General features: G+C 34.5%; 1 protein-coding gene across 24 annotated transcripts in view; it reads left to right on the top strand.

The window, feature by feature from the left end:
• PICALM (phosphatidylinositol binding clathrin assembly protein) overlaps nt 1-24,116 on the top strand; it is a 98,387-nt gene that overhangs the window by 61,613 nt on the left and 12,658 nt on the right. For 2 of the 24 annotated variants that reach the window (XM_057316769.1, XM_057316766.1), the window contains exons 13-21: nt 4,188-4,337; nt 7,649-7,729; nt 11,652-11,759; nt 13,382-13,513; nt 13,610-13,640; nt 13,823-13,922; nt 16,795-16,818; nt 18,421-18,480; nt 19,865-19,969. In XM_057316769.1, the coding sequence (XP_057172752.1) occupies nt 4,188-4,337; nt 7,649-7,729; nt 11,652-11,759; nt 13,382-13,513; nt 13,610-13,640; nt 13,823-13,922; nt 16,795-16,818; nt 18,421-18,480; nt 19,865-19,969 (791 nt within the window). The remainder of the gene's footprint in view (nt 1-4,187; nt 4,338-7,648; nt 7,730-11,651; nt 11,760-13,381; nt 13,514-13,609; nt 13,641-13,822; nt 13,923-16,794; nt 16,819-18,420; nt 18,481-19,864; nt 19,970-24,116) is intronic. The other 22 variants (XM_057316770.1, XM_057316767.1, XM_057316771.1 and 19 more) reach the window with 12 other exon arrangements.

Raw genomic sequence — 24,116 nt, forward strand, 5'->3', positions numbered from 1 at the left:
TGTGAGCAGGGAGCCCGATGCAGGGCTCTATCCCAGGACCCTGTGATCATGACCTGAGCCGAAGGCAGCCCCTTAACCGACTGAGCCACCCAGGCGCCCCTACATAGGGACACTTCTTGATTTTTAATAAGTTTGTTGAATGAGTGGATGTTTTCTTTTTTTCTGGACAGGTTATTTCTGGTTCAAGATTTGGCAGGGAACAGGAATAGTGAAACACTAAAACACTAGATTTCTTGTGAAATAGTGAAACACAAACACTAGACTAATCTTGTGAGCCATGACTTTATTAAAAAAAACAATTTAGAAGATTAGTTTAATTTAGCTAAATCTTAAGATCTCAGAGTTGGTTTCTAAAACCGATAAGCTAGTTTAAAGTCAATAAATATTTTAAAATTATTTATCTGGATGAAATGTAGACAGTAAATTAAGGTTAAGAAAGTAATTTTTTAAGATCCTAATGATAGTCCTAATTTTAGAATTTTTAATCTGACAAAATTTACATGCTTATTTTCTGCTCAGTGTGAATTGTTTTAGAAGTTTAGTAGAATTGACATGACCATGTAAGCAGTTTTAGCTTGCTTCCCCCCCCTTTAAAAAAAAAAAAAAAGCTCAAGTAGTTGTTTTTCTAAAGTTAAGGCTGAAAGTTGTTTTTCTAAATAGATGAGAAATTTTACAAAAGTCTTAGAACTAAGAAATTGAACTGTGAAGTTTTTTTTGGACACCATATATAGTTAATTCTGATAATAACAAGTTAAAGTTTCGGCTTGGGATTATTGAACTCATATGAAGGCAGATAGACTATTACTGTGGGAGAATAATTTTCAAGTAATTTCAGCCTGTAAGAGTTGTTTAATGTCCTGTTAGAAGAAATCATTTCATAGCAGTCTGTGGGTGAATATATGTTGGAATATACTTAATCATGTTTTGTTTTGCTGTTTTAGGTTATTTTTCTCTTGGTACTATTTTCATCAAAATTTCTTTCATATTTTAACATTAGGCTTGCTATGTACAAGTGAGACCGTTAAAAGTATTAAAAATACAAATCAAGTACAGTGGGAACAGAGGCTATAGCAATTGACCATTATTTTTCCAAAAGCTTATCATTATATATGAGGAAAGGACAGTAATGTTTACTATGAGCCTTTAAACCTAAGAATTAAATCTTGTCTTGACTTTCGTATAAAGATGTTTGGTTTCTGAGCTGGTGATAATTTCAGAGTTTTGACTTTTGCATAATGGGATAGCTGAAGAGTGTTTTAAGTCAAGAACTTTGAATACTTCCTAAATCAGCCAGTGTATTTTTATATCCAGGACATTCAGATTAAGATTTTTTACTTAATTCTTGAAATTAAAGTTAGACTGAGATAAATAAATAAAAAGTTTTGATCCTAACAATAACATGTAAAAGTTTTTTGAAATTTACCATTTACCTAAACATTGGAAATATGTAATATTTTTACATCATGCTGCTTTTATAGCATGTGGCAAACCAAAGGTATGATTTTTTGATACTCCTAAAATCTTATTCTGTGTTTGTCTTGCTTTCATATGCTAAAATGGTTTTTAATAGCAGAGTTGGTATTTTTTAAAACAGATTTGGTATTAATTTGGTTCGTGTCGTAAGCACGACAGAGATGCTGTGTATTCCCAGTCACAGATAAGTTAGTGATGTTGAATTAAAGGGAAGTAAGTTTTGAATGTTTATATAAAAGGCATTTAAGATCCCACCTAAAAATGAACATGAAAGAGAGAACACAAGCTCTTCTGTTCCCCTCATTGCATTATTAATGAGACTTTGATTTTTCAAGAAATGGTCTGGAGTCTGAACAAGCACTTGGTGTTGAATACTAATATGTGAGAAGATTTAAGTTTATATCACCTTTAAAACTTTGTGTTATAGCCAGTCTAAAAATGAACAATATTATCAGCTCAGTACACTGATGTGTATCTTAAGCTAGAATTCAAAATTTAATTCCGGCAAAAAAGAATTATCCATTCTAAAGTTTAATTTGCTTTACTCTCAGCCGGCATGTAACACACAGTGCTTTATGAAAAACTCATTTGTGTCAATGTAGGTATCTAGTATTTAGGACCTTAACATAATAAATTTTTGGATAATTGCTCTTTGACTATTATACCATTAAATTAAACTTTCAAGTGAATAATGATAAAAATAATGGGAAAAAAACAATTTTTAAAAAGTTTAAGGAAGTTAGAGTAGTTACCAGTCTCGGGAATAAAGTTTAAGTTGGGGTAGCTGAAATGTTATTTTTTTTTATCTTAATGAATTTGTTTTTATTATTGATAGTATAGTATCCACTAACAAATTAACATCATCTAGGTTATTTAATATTTTGTAAAGTAGATTAAGAACTGTTTTTCTTATTGTCTAATCTACCTAAATACAGATGCTCTTGCGTATTTCTGCATATTCTTCTCTAGGATGTTTCATATAATAGAAAATGATTGATAATAAGTACTTAGGTAAAACTTAATCATTCATCAGAGCAGCAGATAACTAACGACTTCTCCCAAACATGTCTTTTCTCGTAAACTAATAGATCTGTAATAGAAAAATGTGTTTTTTCAAATTACTTCTCTCATGGCTTCTTCTGCATGGAAAAATAGAGATGTTTTGGGTGTATATATAATGTACTTTAAAAACTTCATGCCACTATTCAGTATTTTAAAATAGTACTTCCAACGAATTGATCAACTCTCAACAATGCATGTCCTTCTTTACACAGAAAGGAGTTGGAGTGGTCATCATTACAGTTTTATTTCAGTACAGAAAACCTTCTTCTTGTATCTGTTTTCTACTTCTTATTTTTCAATTACTTTTTTGGATTCTTTTTCCCTGTTGTTCCATTTATTGAGGAGTGAAAGTATGGGAAAGGTGTTAAACATGTTCATTTTAGTTTGAATACTATTATCAGTGAATTTTGATACTAATTTGTAGGACTTTATTTTTGGGTGTGAATTGATGTTCCATAGGAATGCTTAATTCCTAGAAAAGGTCCTGTGTGATAGAAAAATTAAAGTGTTTTAAACTTTAATCTTTTTTAAAAAGATTCTGTATGAGCCAATGACCTCAATATTTTCTTGATATTTTCCTTTTTTAAATAGTTGTAGGGTTTGTGACGCACGTGCTTTGAATTTATTGACTTTAGGGGAAAGTGTGTTGTAGTGAATGAGCTGGTGTTTTTTGTGTTCTTATTATTTAATCATACAGTCTTTGAGTAAAGTACAGTGCTTAATACTATATTGTTAAGTGAGCATCACAAACTAAACTAGGCAAGAACAGGCTGCTGGTTAAAAGTACAGAACATAGAGGTTAGGAGTGTTTTTGCTGCTAACAATGAATGGCTTTCAGTCATTAGAATGATGATTATCTTGAATGAGCTATAGTTACAGTAAATATCTGATTCTAAAATAACTGTAGAGGTAGGATTTGATAATAATACACATTCAGTACCATCCTAATATGGAATGGTACTTTTATTATTCCTTTAGCAAATCATTTAAAGCCTTATTTGGCTTTACAATTCTTAACTGGACCTTCAGAGTGGTTCCAAGTCTACTAAATGGCCACTAGTCTTTGTCTCTGTTCTTAATTTTTCTAAAATTCCTTTCCTGATTCTAAATCATTAGACCTTTTCTTCATCTTAATTTTTTTTATTTCCTACCTCTGAACCTATATAAGACTTACCCCCCCTTGTTAGAAATAGTCCTTAACCCCTAATTCTCTGTTTTTTGAAATTTTACTTATTTCACACACATAATATTGGTTGTTTATATCTGTTACTTGAATAAACATAGCTGTGCCATGAAAGCCAGTACATTCCCACGTAGGGTGAGGAACATGGTCCAGGGTGGGCGGCTCTTTTATAGATGTATTTTGGTTATTCTCTTTTTTACCTTACTTTTGGCTTCCTGATGTTGGAGAGCAGATCTATCCTTAGTATGCTACAGATGTTGATTGGACACATAAATGTTTCTTCTGAGGATTCATTTTAAAAGATGTTAAAGGTAGTTCTTCCATCTTGATGATGATGATTAGGTATTTTGCACTTAAGATTAATAAACAATATAGCTGCTACTTTTCACTTTGCATCTTTTGACTAATTACAATACTAATTAATTTACTTCCTTTCTTCATTTTGCTGTAATGCACTTGGACTGCACAGATCCTTTCTCTGCTACTGTAGATGCTGTTGATGATGCCATTCCAAGCTTAAATCCTTTCCTCACAAAAAGTAGTGGTGATGTTCACCTTCCCATTTCTTCAGATGTATCCACTTTTACTACTAGGACACCTACTCATGAAATGTTTGTTGGTAAAGTACCATTTAACCTTTCTTTCCAATTAATGTTTATACTGCCTAAGTATTTTTTACGTATTCATTAATTATTTTTAAGGCACTGCAATAATTATTTTGGATTTTAATATCAAATTTTAAACTAAATAGCAATAATGTAGTGACATTTTTAAATTAGCATCCCTAATTTTATTTAATCCAAGTTTTTAGGAAAGAAAATTTCCTTTGAAGTTGTGGTTGGTTTTTTATTTTTATTTTATTTTATTTTTAGTGTTTTGTTCTCTATCGTATTATAGTGTGATAATCAAGCTGTGTAGCATCATATGCCACATTTTCCTCCCACCTTTTGTTTATTAATTCAGAGAGTTGGTTATAGGTTAACATCTCTTAAACTTACTGACATGTATGTGCTTATATCTTTCCCTCTGAGGTTTGAAAGGGGGTGGTTATCACTCTCAGTAGCTATGTTCATTTTCTTTTTTAACTGTGAATAGTAAAATTTTAGATTGTCTCAAATCCGTTACATACCCTCTGTCCCATTTCTAAGGGTTTCACTTCGTTGTTAGCCTGGAGATAAATGACACGTAGGAAATGAAAACTCAACTAAATCACCTTTAGTTGTGGCATAAAAATCTTTAAAAAGGTAAAATTTCACTTCATAGTTATACAAGGAAATTTAAGTTTTTGCGTATATACTAACCTGAATTTAACATTTTTGAATCTGCTGAAAAGCTGCTAAATAGCACCCCTTAAAAGATGGTAAAACTGCTTTTATTCAATTTGGAGAAACAGCTTTTAAGGTGATGCAAATTTAAATCTTTGTTAAAGCAGCATGCAGAAAGGCATATGTGTACCCTAAATAGATCATGTGGCCACATTCTGAACATTATGTTCGATACATCTGAGGGGGTGGGAGAGAGGTGACTAGAAAAGAGTAGTTGGAGATTTGAGAAAGTTCCAAGGCAGGTGCTGTTGTTATATATAACTAGTCTCATAGCTCCAAATTGTAATAATTAATTGCAGGCATTCCTTCATGTCATTGTAACACATTACAAATTAAATAAAAAGTGGTCGAAACTAAGTTTCATATTTTGCTGCTCTTTAGAAAATTTGTGAAATGCTGTACTTATTTGCTGGGTAGTAAAGGGTTATTCGAGTTATCCTTGGAATGTGGTTTTCTAATAAGTTTGTGTTTTCTTTATACTTATTGAATAAGAAGTAGTATATATTTAGTGGCTATGGCTTCTTGTGTCTTTTTAAGTGAGTTGCTTTAATTTGGGGAATGAAACAGATATGTCTTTACTTGGGGCTTATAATTTCCATCTTTTAGGTCAAAGCAGTGCGTGTGCTCAAGTATGTCAATCTTCTGTTCACCCCAGAGGGACAGAATGGAGGGCAGTAACCTTAGCCATAGCTATTTCACATTGAAACAGAAGTAGAGTAAAAATATAAAAAACCATTGTGAGAGAGTTAATTATTAAGCTTTTCAAGGAAAGCCTGTAACAAAAGGAATATACTAAAAATGTCATTTTCCTAATGTCTTTTAAGTTTAAGGCCTGTGGGTTGGGGCAAGAGGAAGTTCAAAAAGCAAAGAAAGTTAGTAAAGTTAATGGCCATATATGCCAAGGTAAGTAGGTGCATTTGAAGATTAAAATCATAGAATTGGTGTTTTTAGGCTTGCGAGGACCTCCAGAGAATATTTAGTCAAGTTCTCAACTCTCATATTGGTAATAGAATTGCTACCATTTTTATGGATGGATCACCTGAATCTGAGAAAAGTTAGTATACTGAGACAACCCAGCCAATAGGAGCAAAAGCTTGAAGCAGGAGTCTGGCAACTTTGCTTTACAGTGCCCTTTCCTTATGGAAGTGTAGACTTTATTTAAACTCTTATATTCTTTGAGTGTAAATAGTATAAATGAAAGTACAAATTATACTTTTTTTTAAAAAAAAATCACATCTGCCAAGTTTTGTCATTAGCGAAAACTTACTGTTGAGTACTTAACGTTTTTGTAAAAGTGAGTACAGAATGGCAAAATAAAAACCACTCATGTCAACTTAGGCATTAGTCTAGAACAAGGATCAGCAAACCTTTTCTTAAAGGGTCAGATTGTAAATATTTTTGGCTCATGAGCCACACAGTCTCTCTTGCAGCTACCAGCTTTGGCATTATAGCATGAAGATAGCCATAGACAATACATAAGTATGCATTTGGCTGTGTTCCAATAAAACTTTATTTATGAAGACATGCAGCTATAGTTTGCTAATGTCTGTCCTAAGAAGAGGCTTTCTAATAAGCCTTTTAAGCCACATTAAAAGTTCTTGAGAAGTAGGGTTGTGTAATAAAAATTCCAATGATTTCTTACTCAAAGTATTAAGAGCATGAATGGACCACCCAAGGTATTATCATTCCTAGAGCTGTGTTGTCTAATTAGCCACTAGCCATTGTCATTTAAACTAATTACAACTAAATGTTAAATAAAACTAAATGTTTAGTTCCTTAGTTGTACTAGCCACATTTCTGTTGCTCGGTGGCACATGTGACTAGTGGCTACCATATTGGACAGAGCAGATTTATAAAAAACACTGCTGTTACTAGAAATTTTTTGGATGGTGCTTCTCTAGAACAGTGGTCAGCAAACTTTTTGTGTAAAAAGCTAGATAGTAAATATTTCAGACTTCACAGGATATATAAGATCTCTGTTGTTATATTCTTCTTTTATTATCTTTCATTTTTTAAAACAACCTTTTAAAAATGTAAAAACGATTTTTAGCTCACATGGCCATATAAAAATAGGCCTCTGGCTGTAATTTGCCAACCTCTGCTCTATAGGATTAAGAACAACCCAGAAAAATCAAAGAGCAGCTACATAGACATTGATCTGATGATGTGAACCTCAGTGTACAAAGTAGCCTGTCCTCATTAAAGCAATTATAAGTCAAGAAGAGTCAGTTGTGGTCCCAGCTATGCCATGTCTGTGACCTTGTTCAGGCCTAAAAAGAAAACATCTGTAAAAGAAAACATCAGAAAACATGTTAATACTGACTAAAAAGCCAACTGCTGCTTATTTCTTTAAGGAAATACATGTTGGTTATTTTTAAAATTTTGTTGTGAATATATTTTAAATAGAATATTCCCAATGGAGAATTAAGTGCTTTTTTAATATGTAAGTTGTAATTTGAAGAACACTCAGAGCTTGGACTCTCCTGTTTTTGTTTTTGTTTTGTTTGTTCGTTTAATTACTCCATTCCACTCTTAACTGTTCCTCCTCATTTTTCTCTTTTCCTTTTTGTCTGTCCTTCCCCCCCCCCCATGTACGCCTTGTCAGATTCTTTTTGTGGCACTCAAGCTTATCCTAATACTACCCTTATGTGCCATGAGCCTTCTACCGTAGCTGGTTTATTTGGAGGTAGGTAATGGTATCTCTAAAGTTTATCAATTTATTTATGCAGGAGGGAGTTCTTTTTTTTTAAATGAGGGTTTTTTTTTTAATTGATAAGAAAAAAAAAATACTTGCTTTTGAAGAATAGATCATTTTCCCCCTGATTTTGTTTGTCTTGATTAAACAGAGGATTGTTTTGTGGATGGATGCTTGTCATCTCCCTACTTTAATCCATACTCAAAAGGTTCACATTCTCAGAGGAGCTTATAATATTATGGGCTTATAGAATTTAAAGCTCTTTGTATAGATGTTAGTGATAGAACACTAAATAATTTTTTTTTAAAAGATTTTATTTATTTATTCGATAGAGATAGAGATAGAGACAGCTAGCGAGAGAGGGAACACAAGCAGGGGGAGTGGGAGAGGAAGAAGCAGGCTCCCAGCAGAGGAGCCTGATGTGGGGCTCGATCCCACAACGCCGGGATCACGCCCTGAGCCGAAGGCAGACGCTTAACCGCTGTGCCACCCAGGCGCCCCTGAACACTAAATAATTTTGACTTGAGCTGTTATGGCACAGATGTCGGGAGATTGTCCTGGAAACAAGCGTGCTTTTCCTGCACCATGCAAAGGCAGAAGAAATAGGGAACAGTTTCCAGAGAGGCATGGCCATTTTGTTACTCATTTCTGTCTTTCCAGACATGTTCTAGGCCAGTGCAGTAGTAATGAAACCCCAAAATTCAGCTGATTTTTTTGTGCGTGTGTGCGTAGGAATGGATTACCTTAGTTAAGTTGGCATAAAAAAGTAGGTTTGACACAACTGAAGAATTGAGGTTCTTGACCAGCAGACTTGGGCATGATTAAAAGGATTTAAAAGTGGAATTTACGAGGACATTTGATGGAAAGTGTGTGTTTAGAATCCAGTGAATTTGCATTTGAATTCCTATTAATTTCCAGTTCTACTTCTTACCTGTGTGTTTTGAAACAAGTATTTAACCTTTCTAAGCCTATGAAAATTAGGATAATATATCTTCCAGGATTGTCAGGAGGTTTACATATATGACTGTATGAAATCTAGCACTATGTCTGGTATGTAGAATTATCATTAAAACTACTTTTGAAAACCATCTTGTGTATGCAAATCATTTTATATTTGGAATATACTTTTTACCTAAATTATTATGTAATCATCAGATACAACCTTGAACACTTTTTTCATTGCTTTTAGACTTTAAAATTGCCATGGTTGTTCATTTTTTTGGCCCATCATTTGCTGTGAGAAGCTCAGGAAGTTCATATAACTTTAATAGCTGAATAAATACAATTATTATATAGCTGTAATAATAGAATTTTCTTTTTCTACCTACTAGTTTGTATAAGATGAAATACTTAGGATAAACTGAAAATCAGACAATTTGGAGTTTAAGTCTTGGTTTTTGCCACTTAATAAATCTTTGACCTTGAGTAACATTGTTTAATCTGTTTCCTCATCTGTAAAATGAGGATAATAATGACTATTTCATAGGGTTATTGTGAGGTTTAAATAATATACTGTTTATAAAGCTCTTGCATAGTGTTTAATAGGGTTTAATAAATAGTAGAAGTTACTTTCACAAAAAGTATGAGATCTAATTCACTATGGAACTACCACCAAAATCCCTTAGCAGTACATTTTTCTGGAAGGTATTTGGAATGCCTTTCTGTCCCCAAAGCTCTTGTTCATCTTGCCCCTTTCAGTTAATTTTATATTGTCCTCCTGAGATTTGCTCTGCCAGTGGTTTCTAAATGTTAATCTATGAATTAGTAATGGTCAGTGGCAGAGTTTTCACTGGGCCTTGGTGAAATAAAAGAGTAGGTAGTTCAGTATCATGATTACTTTATACAGTTAACCTTAGCCTGTTCATCTTTTTTTTTTTTTGTCCCTAAATTTTCCTTTTGAAATGGTGATAGTAGTTTTTAATCTTTGTTTTAAGTAACTTTTAAAAATTAAATCCTAACAGTCTCCCAAAAAATGACTTGGGATAAAAAGCCATTAGGTTTAAAGTATTCATTGAAACAATAATGCAGAACTCTGACCTTGAAGATGTGTTACTACTTAAAAGATTATTAATTTGAAATACATTGCTTGCTTCCCTGGGAGCCAATCAGCTATTACAACTTATTAAAAATTTCTTTTTATTTTTTGCATACCTAGAGACGTTTTAAATTTGATATGCTAGCTCTGGATCACTTTATATCCTCTCAAACCTTTTATTCTTTTAGGTAATAGTCTTGTAATTGCACAGATTGATGCCCCTAGGGACCTCAGGAAATGGCTCCTCTCTTCACAGAAAGTAATAAATGGATTACTATGAAAGATAGGCTTATCTCTGATATTAACCAAATTCTAGAAAACTAGGATAAAATAGCAGGAGAAAAACAGGAATTTGATTTGCTATCCTAGTTATAAATTACTGTTCCGTGTATTTTCTAAACTTTGGAGACCTAGCCAAGGTACCGTTTCCAGAATCATTTAAAGAATAATATGTGTACTTCTTACACTGTGCTGGGCACATAATTAAGCACCGAAGATTTTTGTCGTCCTTGAGTAGATACATCAGTTCTTTTTGTAAGGAGTTATGAGAAGAACCAGTGAGCCCATGGTGTAATTCTTAAACAGCTTGTACACTTTAAAATGTTTTCAAATTGTTAAGTCTAGAAATCTGGGAACCTCTTGATGAATGGTCAGATTTATGTACTAAATTATTTTGTACTTTGATAGTGTTTGTGTTCTCATTGCATGACCATTGTGGGTTTTTAAAAAATATTTTATTTATTTGAGAGAGAGACAGAGAGCTCAGTCTCTCAGAGAGAGAGAGCGAGCAGGAGCATCGTGGAGGGGCAGAGGGTGAGGAAGAAGCAAACTCCCCACTGAGCAGAGAGCCCAACCCAAGGCTCACCCCAGGACCCTGAGGTCATGACCTGAGCAGAAGGCAGACACTTAACCCACTGAGCCACCCAGGCGCCCCTGACCATTGTTTTTAAGACTGGTTTAAAAATTAATTATGGAAAAAGAACTTTTTTTTTTAAGTTTTATTTATTTGAGAGAGTGTGCACTCGTGTGTGTGTGTGTGTGTGTGTGTGTGTGTGTGTGTGTACCTGTGTGCGCGCGAGCTGGGAGAGGGGCAGAGGCAGAGGGAGAAAGAATCCCAAGCAGGGCAGAGCCTGGACTCTGGGCTTGATCCTAGGACCCTGAAATCATGACCTGAGCCCACACCAAGAGTCTGCAGCTTAATGGACTGAGGCACCCAGGTGCCCCTGGAATAAGAACATTTTAAAAAATTTGTGCCCTACAGAATACTCATGCTCGATCTAAAATGGTACTTTTAAAGGGGGGAACATAAGGATTAGTGGATTGTAACTTTCAGAATCCTGTTATTTCTCAAATGATCTTAAACCATACTGCATTTGATTAACCATTAAAGGGAGGAAGGAAGGTGAGAGAAATAATGGAGGGTGAGTGTGGGCGGGGAAGACTCCTGGTTCTAAACAGAATCTAAGTAGATTCATATTTTTTAAAGCACCATAGAATACTTACTTCATTACCAAGTCATTATTTACACTGTATATATATTTTGCTTCATGCAAAGTCCTGGAATTTTAGATGTGTCTAGTTTTTAAAAAATCATCAGTATACAAAATTAAGGTAAAATAAAGATTTTACTTTTGTAATGAAACAAATTTAATAGTTCAACTTCAGTTGCTCTTTTGTTAGTTTTTTTTGTCAGTAGGATGATTTTGTTACAGAAAATGTCATCACCACAAAAAGATGTAGTGTTAAGAAACATTTTGCTTGAAGGATTGGCCTTGTTTTTTGTTGGAATTTATTGGTTTTTCCATTGTCATCATTATTAAGAGCTGTAAATGTAGACGTATTAAAGAATTGAGCTTTTTCCATTTTGGTTTTTCTTAGGATTCACTCCATCTCCAGTTGCACAGCCACATCCTTCAGCTGGCCTTAATGTTGACTTTGAATCTGTGTTTGGAAATAAATCTACCAACGTTATTGTAGATTCTGGGGGTAAGAAAAAATTGTTTTATTAACATTACTATAATGTTCTCATTTAGATTCTGTCTGAGGACATTTAATAATACTCTTTTGAACATATGTAAATAGATTAAATTAGTGTAGCCAGTAAAGTTGTTCCTCTTCTCCCAGCCGCTAGATGAGACCTTCAAGGGATTATTAACTGTTCCTTTTTCTTAGTGGCAGTTTTGACTCTGGGAGTATTTTGTTTCTCCCAGAGCTAAATGAGATCTTGCTTAGATTCGATTGGTAAGTCATAGCTAATGACTATGTGTAGAATGTTGTGCTGTGTAGTCATTACAAGTTTTATCTTTGCTGAAATGAAACTGGCTTTTTTGAAAAGTAGGAAAATAAAACTTTTGGTACGTGACTTGTTGAGACAGTCCATGCTTAAAGAGCTAGAATGTATTACATATCAGAACTGCGGGGGGCTTTTTGTTATTTTAAGGATGGTTCTTTCTACAGTATGCTTGTTCATTTGTCTTAAAAGAACGTACATAAATTTGTAGAGCCAGGTTTCCATTTGTTTTCATTAACATCTTGTTAATTTGAAGTTTGTAAAGATTGAAAGAGTTTCCATAAAATTTACTACTCTTACCATGGGATGACCTGTTTTTGGTTAGTAAATAAATTCAAGTCATTTAAAGAAACCTGTTGAGGCGTTTTTGATTTTATAATATATAATTATACAAAAAGTAAGCAAGCTTATAAAGAGTATGTATGGACTAAGATTTTTTTTTTCTGTACACTAGTAGGTTTATAATTACATTTTGTGATGCATTTGATCTTTTCCTTTTGAGTTTGTCTTTCTGGGAAAAAGTATAAATAGAGATCAACTGTTCATATTTTGTAAACCACCATTTTTGGTGACTTTCAAATTCTCTATTATTGCTAGATCATGCTATTGAATCTTTTAGTGGGTTTGATTGGATTCACTTAACTTCTCACTTTGGTAGAGAACCTTAAGGGGTTTTATTTTATTTTCATCTCTAGGCAATGTCCCAGTTTAGTAGATGGTTTAATGTAATTGGAGCATAAGGGTAGCAATTTCTTAGGTATAATTTAGGTTAACTGTTTTTGACAGAAGAAAAGTGATAATCAAATGGTTCATTTTCACTTCCTTCTAATGTAGTGGTTTTACATAGACCTTACATTCCCCACTCTGAAAAATGTAAAGAGGTCTATAAAATATTTCTTAGAAGAAACATTTTTCAAAGGTACAGAGATGTATTTTTTGTCTATATTTCTTCAGGTGTAAGTGAGTCTTTAGAAAATTTTCCAGTAAGGGGGAGAATTCCATTCCATTCCCTTCTCTTTCACCACTTTGGAATAAGAATTGTTTACTCGAATGCTTCTTTCTTCGTCCCCTTTAACCTTAATATAATTTCGTCGTGAAGTAAGACATGATTTCTCCCAAAGCAAATTTGCCTTTTCAGTCAGTTCACTTTGAAATGATGAATTTCACCTTTTTCCATTTAAAGTCATTAATTGATGCCCAATGTCATGGAAGACTTTTACAGCAAACAAACAAGTAGAGAAGTCAGAGATCTCCTATAGAAAGCCGTAGCACCATAAAGTCCCTTACAAATCCTATTTCATCTGTTTGTAACTTTAAGGCTTTGATGAACTAGGTGGACTTCTCAAACCAACAGTGGCCTCTCAGAACCAGAGTCTTCCTGTTGCCAAACTCCCACCTAACAAGTTAGTATCTGATGACTTGGATTCATCCTTAGCCAACCTTGTGGGCAGTAAGTATTCTTTGGATTCTTTTAATCTTCTTTACAATAAGTTGTATTATAAAAAAGACTCTCATTTTTAAATGCTTGCTTTATTTCCTGTCCTAGATCTTGGCATCGGAAATGGAACTACTAAGAAGTGAGTGTTTTTATATGTATTATTTCCCCGATGTACCATCTAGAGGTTGATTTGGCTTCATCTCCAAAGTATGTGTAGAGCTATCAGATCTGCATCTTAAATGCTTTTGTTCAATCTAAATATGTAGTAAAGAAACTTTATAGTTATATACATTTAACGTTCTCCCTTATGTTTATTTAAAGTGATGTAAATTGGAGTCAGCCAGGTGAAAAGAAGCTAACTGGAGGATCTAACTGGCAACCAAAGGTTGCACCAACGACTGCTTGGAATGCCGCAACAATGGTGAGTTGAAAAAGCTCACAGTAACATGACTAATTTAGGAGAATATGTAACATGAAAATGTTTTTACAGTGATAGCTGTAAGTGGGAAGATTGTTTATTGAGTTTTAGATACATAAGTAATTTGTATTTTTTTTTAAGGGAGCTGATTAACTATATTTGCCAGGTACATTCTAGTAGCTACCATTTATTTAAGGGTTACTTTGTGCCAGCCATCATCTAGTAAATAATGTGTGACTTTATTTTCTATAATCCTCAAATTAACTTTATGTGATAGTAACTATTACTGTCCCCATTGTGCAGATGAAATGGAGGCACAGAGTTATTACATAATACATCTAGGATCCCAGAGTTCTTAAGTGATTAGGTAGATTTTTAGAACCCAGGAAGCCTAACCTCAGAGCATAAACTCTTAATCATTACCCTCTACTGCTGAACTCAAATTTATTATTTATCTAGAATATAAAATCTTTAGTGTTTTTCTGATCTCACCATTGGTAAAGAAACTGTACTTGCTTGGTTTTTGATAATATTGTCGAATAGTTCATAGAGTTGATTTTCCTTACTTGCTGTAGTTATATTCTTAAAATCCCCTGAACACTGAACCACTGCTTGGTTCATACATACATGTATACGTACATATGTATTTGCTCTAGTAATGGTTCAGGGTTCACTGATTTAGTGCTGGGTTACTTTAACAACATAAGTGCAGCAAATAAGGAGAATCAGCTATATGTGTGTGTAGACACATACACATGTACACACACCTTATATTCATTTACCTTAAATCCTAAAAAAATACTCGTTCCTAGTAGATACTTTTTTTTTTTAAAACAAAAAAGAAAATGCGATTTGTAAGTGATAAGTGACTTACCTGAGGCTGCCACACTAACAGGAGCCAGACTTGAGAATCTAGCCCTCTGCAGCTGGCTCCACAGCCAGAGCTTCTATCTTCTCAGTCCCTCTAGTCATCGTTATATCAGAGCTGAAATAAGGCAGAACCTCACATTGTTCAACCGCAACTGAGAGCGAAGGTATTAGGCAACACATTTTTCACCACTCTATGCATGTCTGTCAGTGACCTTGAAAGCACCACAAACATTGATTTTGGGGATCACAAATTTGAGCAAGTGAGCAAATTTGTGAATATACAGAATCCATGAAAAATGAGGATTAATTGTATATGCTAAGTAACTAGTTAGCATCTAGATGCTAGCATCTAGTTAGCAACGAGGAAGTTCTGCTAGTTTATTGACTCTGACACGGTTGTCTCAGAGTAGCTTTGTGGCTCTACCCCTGTCCTTGGTCAGCTGCTGTTTTACCAGTGTAGGAAGTTTTCCTGCATCAGAGAAAACCAGTTTCTTCTGATAGAAAAATTTAAAACAGGCTTTCTTACAATACTCTGGAAGTAGCAGCATTTTTGATTACACAGGCTACACATTGTAACCTTCCTGTTGTTAAAGACCACCATTATCCCTGTTATAGCCACTTTCTTGTATTAAATAACTTCCAGAGCACCACCCTGTTTTCCTGGGGTTAATCAAATGTTAAAATTACTAGGGCTCAGCTAAAAATAATGTGCTGATAAAATTTGTGACATTATCTAAAGAGTTTTGTTAGGTTGTCTTCTTAGATAAAAAATAATAATGAAATTTAGCCACCTTTTTTTTTTTAATTTAGCCACGTTTTTAAGGCAACAATTTTTCGTTGATAGAGTTCACTGCCATTACTAATAATAAATCCTTGCATTTAATTAGCTAATAATAAATCCTTGCATTTAATTAGCTTGTTAGGTTTTTACACATACATATACCCTCACTATCTTGAGTCTGTTTACAGTGCATTCTTGGGGAAGTTTGAATTGATAGCATCCCAATTACGAGAATAAAGTCATGCAACTTTTCTTTTTAAGTACAAAACATCTAGAAAGCAGATTGTGGTTGAAATCCATTCCCTCTGACTCCAAATCCAGTGTTTCTCTGCACTGTAACATACCTCACTGACCAGGGGATGACAAGAGGTTAGGTTAGTGGATTTTATAGCCTCAGGTGTGAATTGTACATTGATAAGACATGAGGACTGTTATAAATCCAAACGCTGATTTGAAAATACAATGAAAATTTTCTTGTTTCATATTAAATTGTTATTAACCTATATCAAATATTAGAAGTTTGTAGGTAGCACTTGACTTAAGATTGACTACCAGAATGTAACAGGCATTTAACCATTTAGAATTTGTATGTGAGTTGATGATATTTATGGTACTGTGTCGATGTGTGTCATCTCTTAAGAATTTTGTTAAAATATTTGTATGTATGTATTTCATAGAGTTTCTTTTTAATGACTAACATACAGGGCTGGTGATATGATTCACTACTTAGATAAACTGCTGCTTATGACATTTCTTTACATTTCTAACCTTTTTATTAATCCATAAACACTGTCAAGGTTTTTGAACTTTTTTAAGTTAAAAAATTCATTGGTATTTTATTAATATATATGATGATGTTATACTACAAATTCTTTTAATTCCTGCTTGCTTTTTTTCTGAGTGGTAGACATGACGCAACCCTGTTTATGGGATGCACTGAATTTTGCAGTGTTGATGCTACTGATAGATTTTATGTTTTATGATACTTGTAATAAACTATTAGATATGTTAAGGAGATTATGCCGGAGACTAAATTTCCTTGTCAACCTTGATAGTGTTTTAGTGTAGGTGTTCTTCCATTAGATATCGGAAATGCAAGGGTTTTTAGGTAGTTAGTGAATGTACATGTGAACTAAAATGCTCTCTGTGTATTTTCTGTTGTGTAAGTACTTGTTCTAATCCAGTGTTATTGCATTATGTAATTGTTCTCCCTGGGAAAAACAGAATGGCATGCATTTTCCACAATACGTAAGTGACCAAAAACTAGCCTTTTTGCAATAAATTGGCATGCTATTAACCACTGCTGTAGCAGAATCTCATAACCTTCCAGCTATTACTTGTTTTCACATTCAGATTTTCAATGTGCCACAAATTCTTTCTAGCATCTACTGATTTCATGGATGTGTTGCAGAATTGATTCTGATGGTGGCATGGGAAATACAGATTTTTTTTTTTCTTGCTTAATATTCTGCCATTTGCTGCCAGATGGCTGGGTGTCTGTGTGTATCTGTGCTGCCAGTATGCACTTGATGATTTCTGAATGAAGGGAAATGTTGATTGTGGTAATGTTGAAAATAACAATTGCATGAAATCTTACAGGCTTCTGCTGTACTTGGCAGTTTGTCTACTGCTCTTGCAGCTCTCGGTTTTTAAGTAGGGAGAGACCAATAAGTCCTACATGCTCACTCAAATACTAAACTTCTAACTATTCACTTTAGTTATGCTTCATTTAACTTCTCCATGCATATGTTCAAATTGCCATATAATTTCAGTTATTTTTTATGTTTCAGCAATGTTATTGGTCTTTCTCCTGTATTCAGTTTCAGTTTTCTTATAAGATAACACACACGCAGGGAATGTTGTTAAGACAGCAAATATGTCTAAAATGATTTTGTGCTCAGACTGTGTATTTACAGAACATGAGGTAGGGTAGAAGGCAGAGGGGAACTTTAAACTTCTTAGGGCTAGGTGGCTCTTTTAAGCATTAAAGCATAAACAGATTTAAAAATTTCTTGCTCCTCCAAATTGGTGCTTTGCCGAAGATAGTTTAAATAATTTACGGAGTAAATTAGAAGGAATGTTAATATACGTACTCTGTATAAGAACTGTGTACATCATAAAAATAGTCCTACTCAGTAGTGTTTTGAAATCTTTGGGGTTCTTTGAAAAAAGTGAATTGAAGTCCTTAGAAACTAATTTTTTGAAAGCTCAGATTATTAATTGATTTGGGATCTTTAATTTTTTTTCTTGCTCAAAAAACTGAAAACACCTAGGAAAACATTCACTTTAATACTTTTTCTGGGTACACGCTTTTTTTTTTTTTTTTTAAGATTTTATTTATTTATTTGAGAGAGAGAGCACCAGCGGGGAGGAGAGGGTGAAGCAGGCTCCCTGCTGAGCAGTGAACAGGGAGCCTGACCCATTGCTCGTTCCCAGGACCCTGGGATCATGACCTGAGCCAAAGGCAGACGCTTAACCAGCTGAGCCACCCAGGCGCCCCTGGGTAAACATTTTTTATGATAGTGATAGACGTTAAATTTTAGAACTTTCAGTATCTTTTTAAAATCTGAAGATCTTTAAAGTTGTAAAAAGCACATTGAAATTTTAGATCATTGTTGTATCTAAGTTTAAATGGTATTTTTTTTCTAGTAATGCTGCTTTTCTGCTAATTTCAAGACATTCTTTCTCATTGAGCATTAATTGACACAGTTATTAATGATCCTAAGTGTCACATTTAATCACAGCTGTCTTAGCAATTCTTTTTAGTGGAACTACAGCTATTGATTCCTTGAACTCAGTTGACATAACATGAGTTATACATCCTTGTTTATTTTTTCTCCACCATGTCAGGCACCCCCTGTAATGGCCTATCCTGCTACTACACCCACAGGCATGATAGGATATGGAATTGTAAGTACTTTTCCAGAGACAACTTTTTGGAAATAGATTGATTTATATTTAACATGTGTTTTTACAGACTTAGCTAAAAAAAAGAACTTGGTGACACACATACCTTTAGTGCCTAACATAGAACCTTGTATCATAGCATTGGTTTCATAAATATTTCTAGAGTAGTCATTATACAGCAGATACCATTTATGAATGTTCACAGTATTACTTGGCTTATTTTTCCCCTCATAATTGTGCTAAGTATTTTATACTTAAGTACAAACTTATTAAACATTAATGTTAACTCCAGACTGACTCAACCCTTTGTGTGACCTTACATTAATACCTTTGAAGTCTTATAACCTTAATACTGTAGGGGAAGGGAGGAATTAACATTTCTCGAATTGTGTAGGGGCAAATTTAGTCCAGTATAGGCCAGAGAAACTTTCCTATGACAGTGATTGCTACCATACAGAAATAGTTGTTTTACCTTTAGGCTACCCACAATCCACAGTCTGCACTGCCCTTACTCTCCCAACTATCTTAATATATAGACCCACTTAGATAAGAAATGGAGGTAATGGCTTCAACCCCCTGTATGTGTTTGAGGAACTCTTGCTGGTAGGAGGCAGCATCATATCCCTTGAAAGTGCTACTGTGGCTGCTGTGCTACTTTATTCACATCTTACAGAAGTAGCTTTGGAGTTTAATTGAAAGGTAGAACCTGTAGAAAGATAAGATTTTAGAATATGGCATTTTAACCAATATAATGTAGTGGTGCGTATGTTATACTGTTTGGTTACTTGTGTTAATTTTATACCATGGAGTAGTGGGTTTTTTTAAACAAAGAAATGGTTGGTGGAGATTCTATTTTCAGTTACTCAAGAATGAACTAATCTCTTCATTTGTTATTTAAACCTCTTCTTGGTTCTGCTTAACAATAGATGAAATAAAAGGAAAGAACCATAGAGAGCAAACGTCTTCAAAGAATCAACTGTATTCACTTAGGATTACTTGCATAATGGCATAAGAACTTGATTTGACATACAAAGGCAGTTTACTTTGAAATATCTTAGCCATTTTACAGTTCCTATGTCTAAAACTGCAAATTTGAAAACTTTGGATGGTTAAAATTATTTTGTCTGCCATGCTGTAGTGAGGTTTAAGTTTTGCTTAAATTTAAGGGTTTTTTGTTGTTGTTTTGTTTTTACAGACCTTAGAAGTGTACACGTTAAAGACTTAAAAAAACTCTTAAGAATTTATAGCTGTCAGTCTTACTTGTATTTACAAGAATTTTTTCCTTTGAGTTAAAGTACTAGTACTTCCCATTCCTGTCATTCTTCTTGTTTACTAAAGAAGATGTTAGTCGACATTAATTAACTTAATATTTTTCTATTTTTTTTAGCCTCCTCAAATGGGAAGTGTACCTGTAATGACGCAACCAACCTTAATATACAGCCAGCCTGTCATGAGACCACCAAACCCTTTTGGTCCTGTATCAGGAGCACAGGTACTAATGTGCCACATGTTAACTCTTGTAATGTGCCTGATGTGGGAAGGATAGAATACTAAAAATTTCTTTCTTACAACTTAAAGAAACAAATTATTAGTGTTTTTCCCTTTGATGGTGGATGTTATTTGCTTCCTATCTTTATCATCTAAAAGAGCTTTTAAGAATATTGATTGTTTGGAAGGAACGGACAAGCAGATTACAAACATTAAGGAAGGAAAATTCTTGACAACTTATAGTTGGTCAGTCTAGAGGGTGGTTCTTCTGAGGTTAAGGAACCTATTTTCTGTTCGTGATTCTGCTTGCTCTCCTTTGTGAATCCTAGAAACTTTGAACTCAGAGCTCCAGTGTTTTGGCTTGAATGGTGCTGCAACAAAGATGTTGCCCTCGAGATATTTGTGAACCGTGGCAAGTCTACAAAAAATTGTGAATGTTATTTTTTCATTCAATAACTTCCTGCCACTGAGGATTGTATTTAAAAACAAATGGTGGGGGGGGGGGAGGGGGAGGGCAAAAAAAAAAAAACCTTGAAATGCCATGCTGACCTAATTTCTTTAAAGGAGAGACTTTCTTCCTCAGATAGTTCTAAGATCCTCTCCCAGTTCCTGAAATTTCACCCCAAATATTCACACTTTGTGTTTCATCCCATTATTGTTAGAATTAGTGGAATCTGGATTTTTTTTTAAAAAGCTTTTCCCCATGGTGGTTAGAAGAGATGTGTGAGTTTCTTTGTTATTCACTTCTCTGGTGGCATACTAGTGGATGAGACACTCAGGAATTGATAGAATGGCTTCTCATTCTTTGTCTGTGGCTCTGCTTCTGTTGTTTAACACTTAGAAATAATTACATGCAGTGTTAAAGTATTCCTGCCTTACACTGCTTCTGATGCCAACTAATTCATTACTTTCATGTGTTTAATACTTACTTGAAAACATTGGTGTGAGCATTTGGTAATGGACTTGTTATTCCTTTCCCGCTTGAATAAATGTGGTATTTACACTTGCCAATGCCTACAGTGTTACACTACCAATATTAGTTTGTATTGATCCAATTTGAATCTAGGTTCTGTGTATTTCATAGACTTGTGAAGCACAGATGATCAGTCCTTTTGTTTTTTAGTCTTTTTGAGTATTTAACTCATTTCATAAATTGGCATCTCAGGGAGTACCAGTAACTTGGAGTGGTAGTGAATTTAATTCTAATTAAAAGGTAAAATCGATGTTCTCTGCAATTCATATATTTGCCCAGATGCCTCTTTTTCCCCTTTTGTCCATGGTAAAGTAACCTTTTCTTCCTGTTCCTTAATCAAAGTATTTACAGTGAAGATAGCTGGGAGTGAGGGTAGTTGATGCAGCCATAACTTTTTATAAGTCAGTTATTTTGTATGCTATTTTGTATTTGTTTTTATAAAATGGATTATGAATATATGTAGTTTACTTTGTCTTCTGTCTTTTACCACTAGTAGTTCTAAATACTGGCTTAATTTGCTAAAGAAATACACTAGACTTTGATAATCTTTAAAATGTTGATGTTTTCCCTATTAGTGTAGATGTTTTCTTGAGATCCTATGTCTTCCTCATGTCCTTTATTTTATCTTTTTTTTTCCAGTTTTTTCTGTTATTTATACTTTCAACCTCAGATATGTATCATTTATTTTTTTAGAGATTTATTTATTTGGGGGGGGGGCAGAGGGAGAGGGAAAGAAGCGGACATCCCGCTGAGTGTGAAGCCTGATGCGGGGCTCGATTTTATGACCCTGAGGTCATGACCTGAGTTGAAATCAAGAGTTGGATGCTTAACCAATTGAGCCTCCCAGGCACCCCTATCATTTATTTTTTAAAATTATTATTATTTTTTAAATTTTTTGCTCTATAGATTGACTAGCACCTTAAATGAATTTAAGAGAAAAAGCTGTAGTCCAGTGCTATAAATTTACCAGGAACTGCTGACTACAGTAATTTTTTTCCCCTGATATGTGGCTGACCCTGTATTCCCAGTCTGGGTCTTGTCTTACAGGTTCTTGTCTCAGAAGCAGAATACATTATAACCTTAAGCTTGGATACCATCTGACATTTTCCAAGCACTTATTATCTCACCTTTGTCTCAAAATAATTTTTAAGGTAGATGGGCCTACTATCACCACCCCATTTTACAGATAGAGAAAGCTGAGACTTGGAAAGGTTCTTCAACTAAAATGGTGAAGTGCAACTTATCCCCAAGAATCCCTGGTTTCTGGTCCAGGGCTCATTTGTAACAGTCTGCCTCTGTGCTAATGGGATTGGGTCCGTATGGCTGCTGTGTTAGCACTGTCTTCCTTTTGTCAGCAGTGAACCACTCTGCAAATCTTTGGGTTTCCTGCTAGATTATAAACTACATTTACACATTTCAGAATATAACTTCTGTAGATGTCAAGAACATCTATAGTTTTGGGAATGCTTTTAAAACCCTACTTAAACATTTATGTGAATTTTGCTTTTTTAAAAAAAAAATGGTTTAAAATATTGTGGTAAAAATCTGCCTTTATAAAAAGTGCTGGCCCCCCTAGCATCTGCTCTTATTCTAGGTTTTATATCCTGTTGCCTTCTAAAATCCACATAACTCACTGAAACACCAGAGAAGTGCAGGAATTTCCATGGGCATGAAAAGGACAGTGACAGAAATTCCTTTTCCTAATGAAATTGTGCCAGAAGAGAATGAGAACTTTAGAGTAATAAGTTTCAAGTTAAGAAATTAAATTTGGGGGTGCCTGGGTGGCTCAGATGGTTAAGCATCTGCCTTCGGCTCAGGTCATGATCCCAGGGTCCTGGGATTGAGCCCCGCATCGGGCTGCCCACTTGGCGGGGAGCCTGCCTCTCCCTCTCCCTCTACTGTTCCCCCTGCTTATGCTCTCTCACTCTCTCTGTCAAATAAATAAATAAAATCTTAAAAAAAAAAAGTAATCAAATTTGATGTGAGTGCTTAACTCTAAATATAGATTGAAGGAAGCAAATGGATAACTACGAAAAGAGAAAATCAAGTACCAGTGAAGTGGCTCAGAAAAGCTTCAGTCAGTTTCAATCAGTTGAAAGTCAGAATCTCAAATCTTTTTTTTTTTTTTAAGATTATATTTATTTATTTTAGGGAATGAAAGCACAAGCAGGGGGAGGGGCTGAGAATTTCAAGCAGAGGCCACATGGAGACTCTCATGACCCCGAGGTCATGACCTGAGCCAAAATCAAGCATCAGATGCTTAACTAACTGAGCCACCCAGGCTCCCCAGAATCTCAAATCTTTTAATGTTACTTTTTGTTCCTTTTCCCCTTTGTTCTCCAGCTGTTCATGACAAAGCCCCATTAATTGTTTCTCTGCTCTCATTAGATCCATCCTTCTTGCTTTCTCCAGCCTTCACCCAGATTGGAACCCTTTATGTCATGCTTACTTTACAACAGTCTCCTGGTGTTTCTTTCCTTTCTAATTTAATCCATTCTGTAGATAGTGGAATAATCTTCTATAGGCAGTATTTTTAGCGTCTTATCTCCATAGTTAGAAATCTAAGGAAGTGAATCTAAATATAACTGAACATATAAGCCATCCCCTTAGCTTTCCTTCTTTCTTAACAGCCATGTCACAAAGTCTCCATCTTTGTAAGACTAATAGAGTAAACAAAACATTCAGATTCTTCAGTTGCCAGTTTACAATTCTCAGTAAGTATCCAGTGTCCTGCTTGCTGCTTGTCTTTGTCAGAAAGCCTTCATCTGTCATATAGTAGATTTATTCTTTATTCTTTTTTTTCCCCTTTGGTAATGTTTTTAATTTTTTTAAAGTTTTATTTTAATTCCAGTTAGTTAACAGTGTTATATTAGTTTCAGGTGTACAATATAGTGATTCAATACTTACATACCTCACCCAGTGCTCATTCTTTACTTATTCTTTAGTCATCTCTCGTCGCTTTCCAGCACTTCTGAGATCTGAAGTTCTTTTCCTTACCCTGCATTATTTTTCTTTATAGAACTTACTATTACCTGACATCTGTTCATCTATCCTGTCTGTCCATCCATCCATCCATCCATCCATCCATCCATCCATCCAGTCTAGCAAGAGACTCCTAGAGTGGGTTATAAGCCTCATCGAGGCAGGCTTCCGGTAACTTCTGTGTCCCTGGTTCCTA

This window comes from Ursus arctos, unplaced genomic scaffold (assembly GCF_023065955.2).
Source record: "Ursus arctos isolate Adak ecotype North America unplaced genomic scaffold, UrsArc2.0 scaffold_22, whole genome shotgun sequence".
Lineage (NCBI taxonomy): Eukaryota > Metazoa > Chordata > Mammalia > Carnivora > Ursidae > Ursus > Ursus arctos.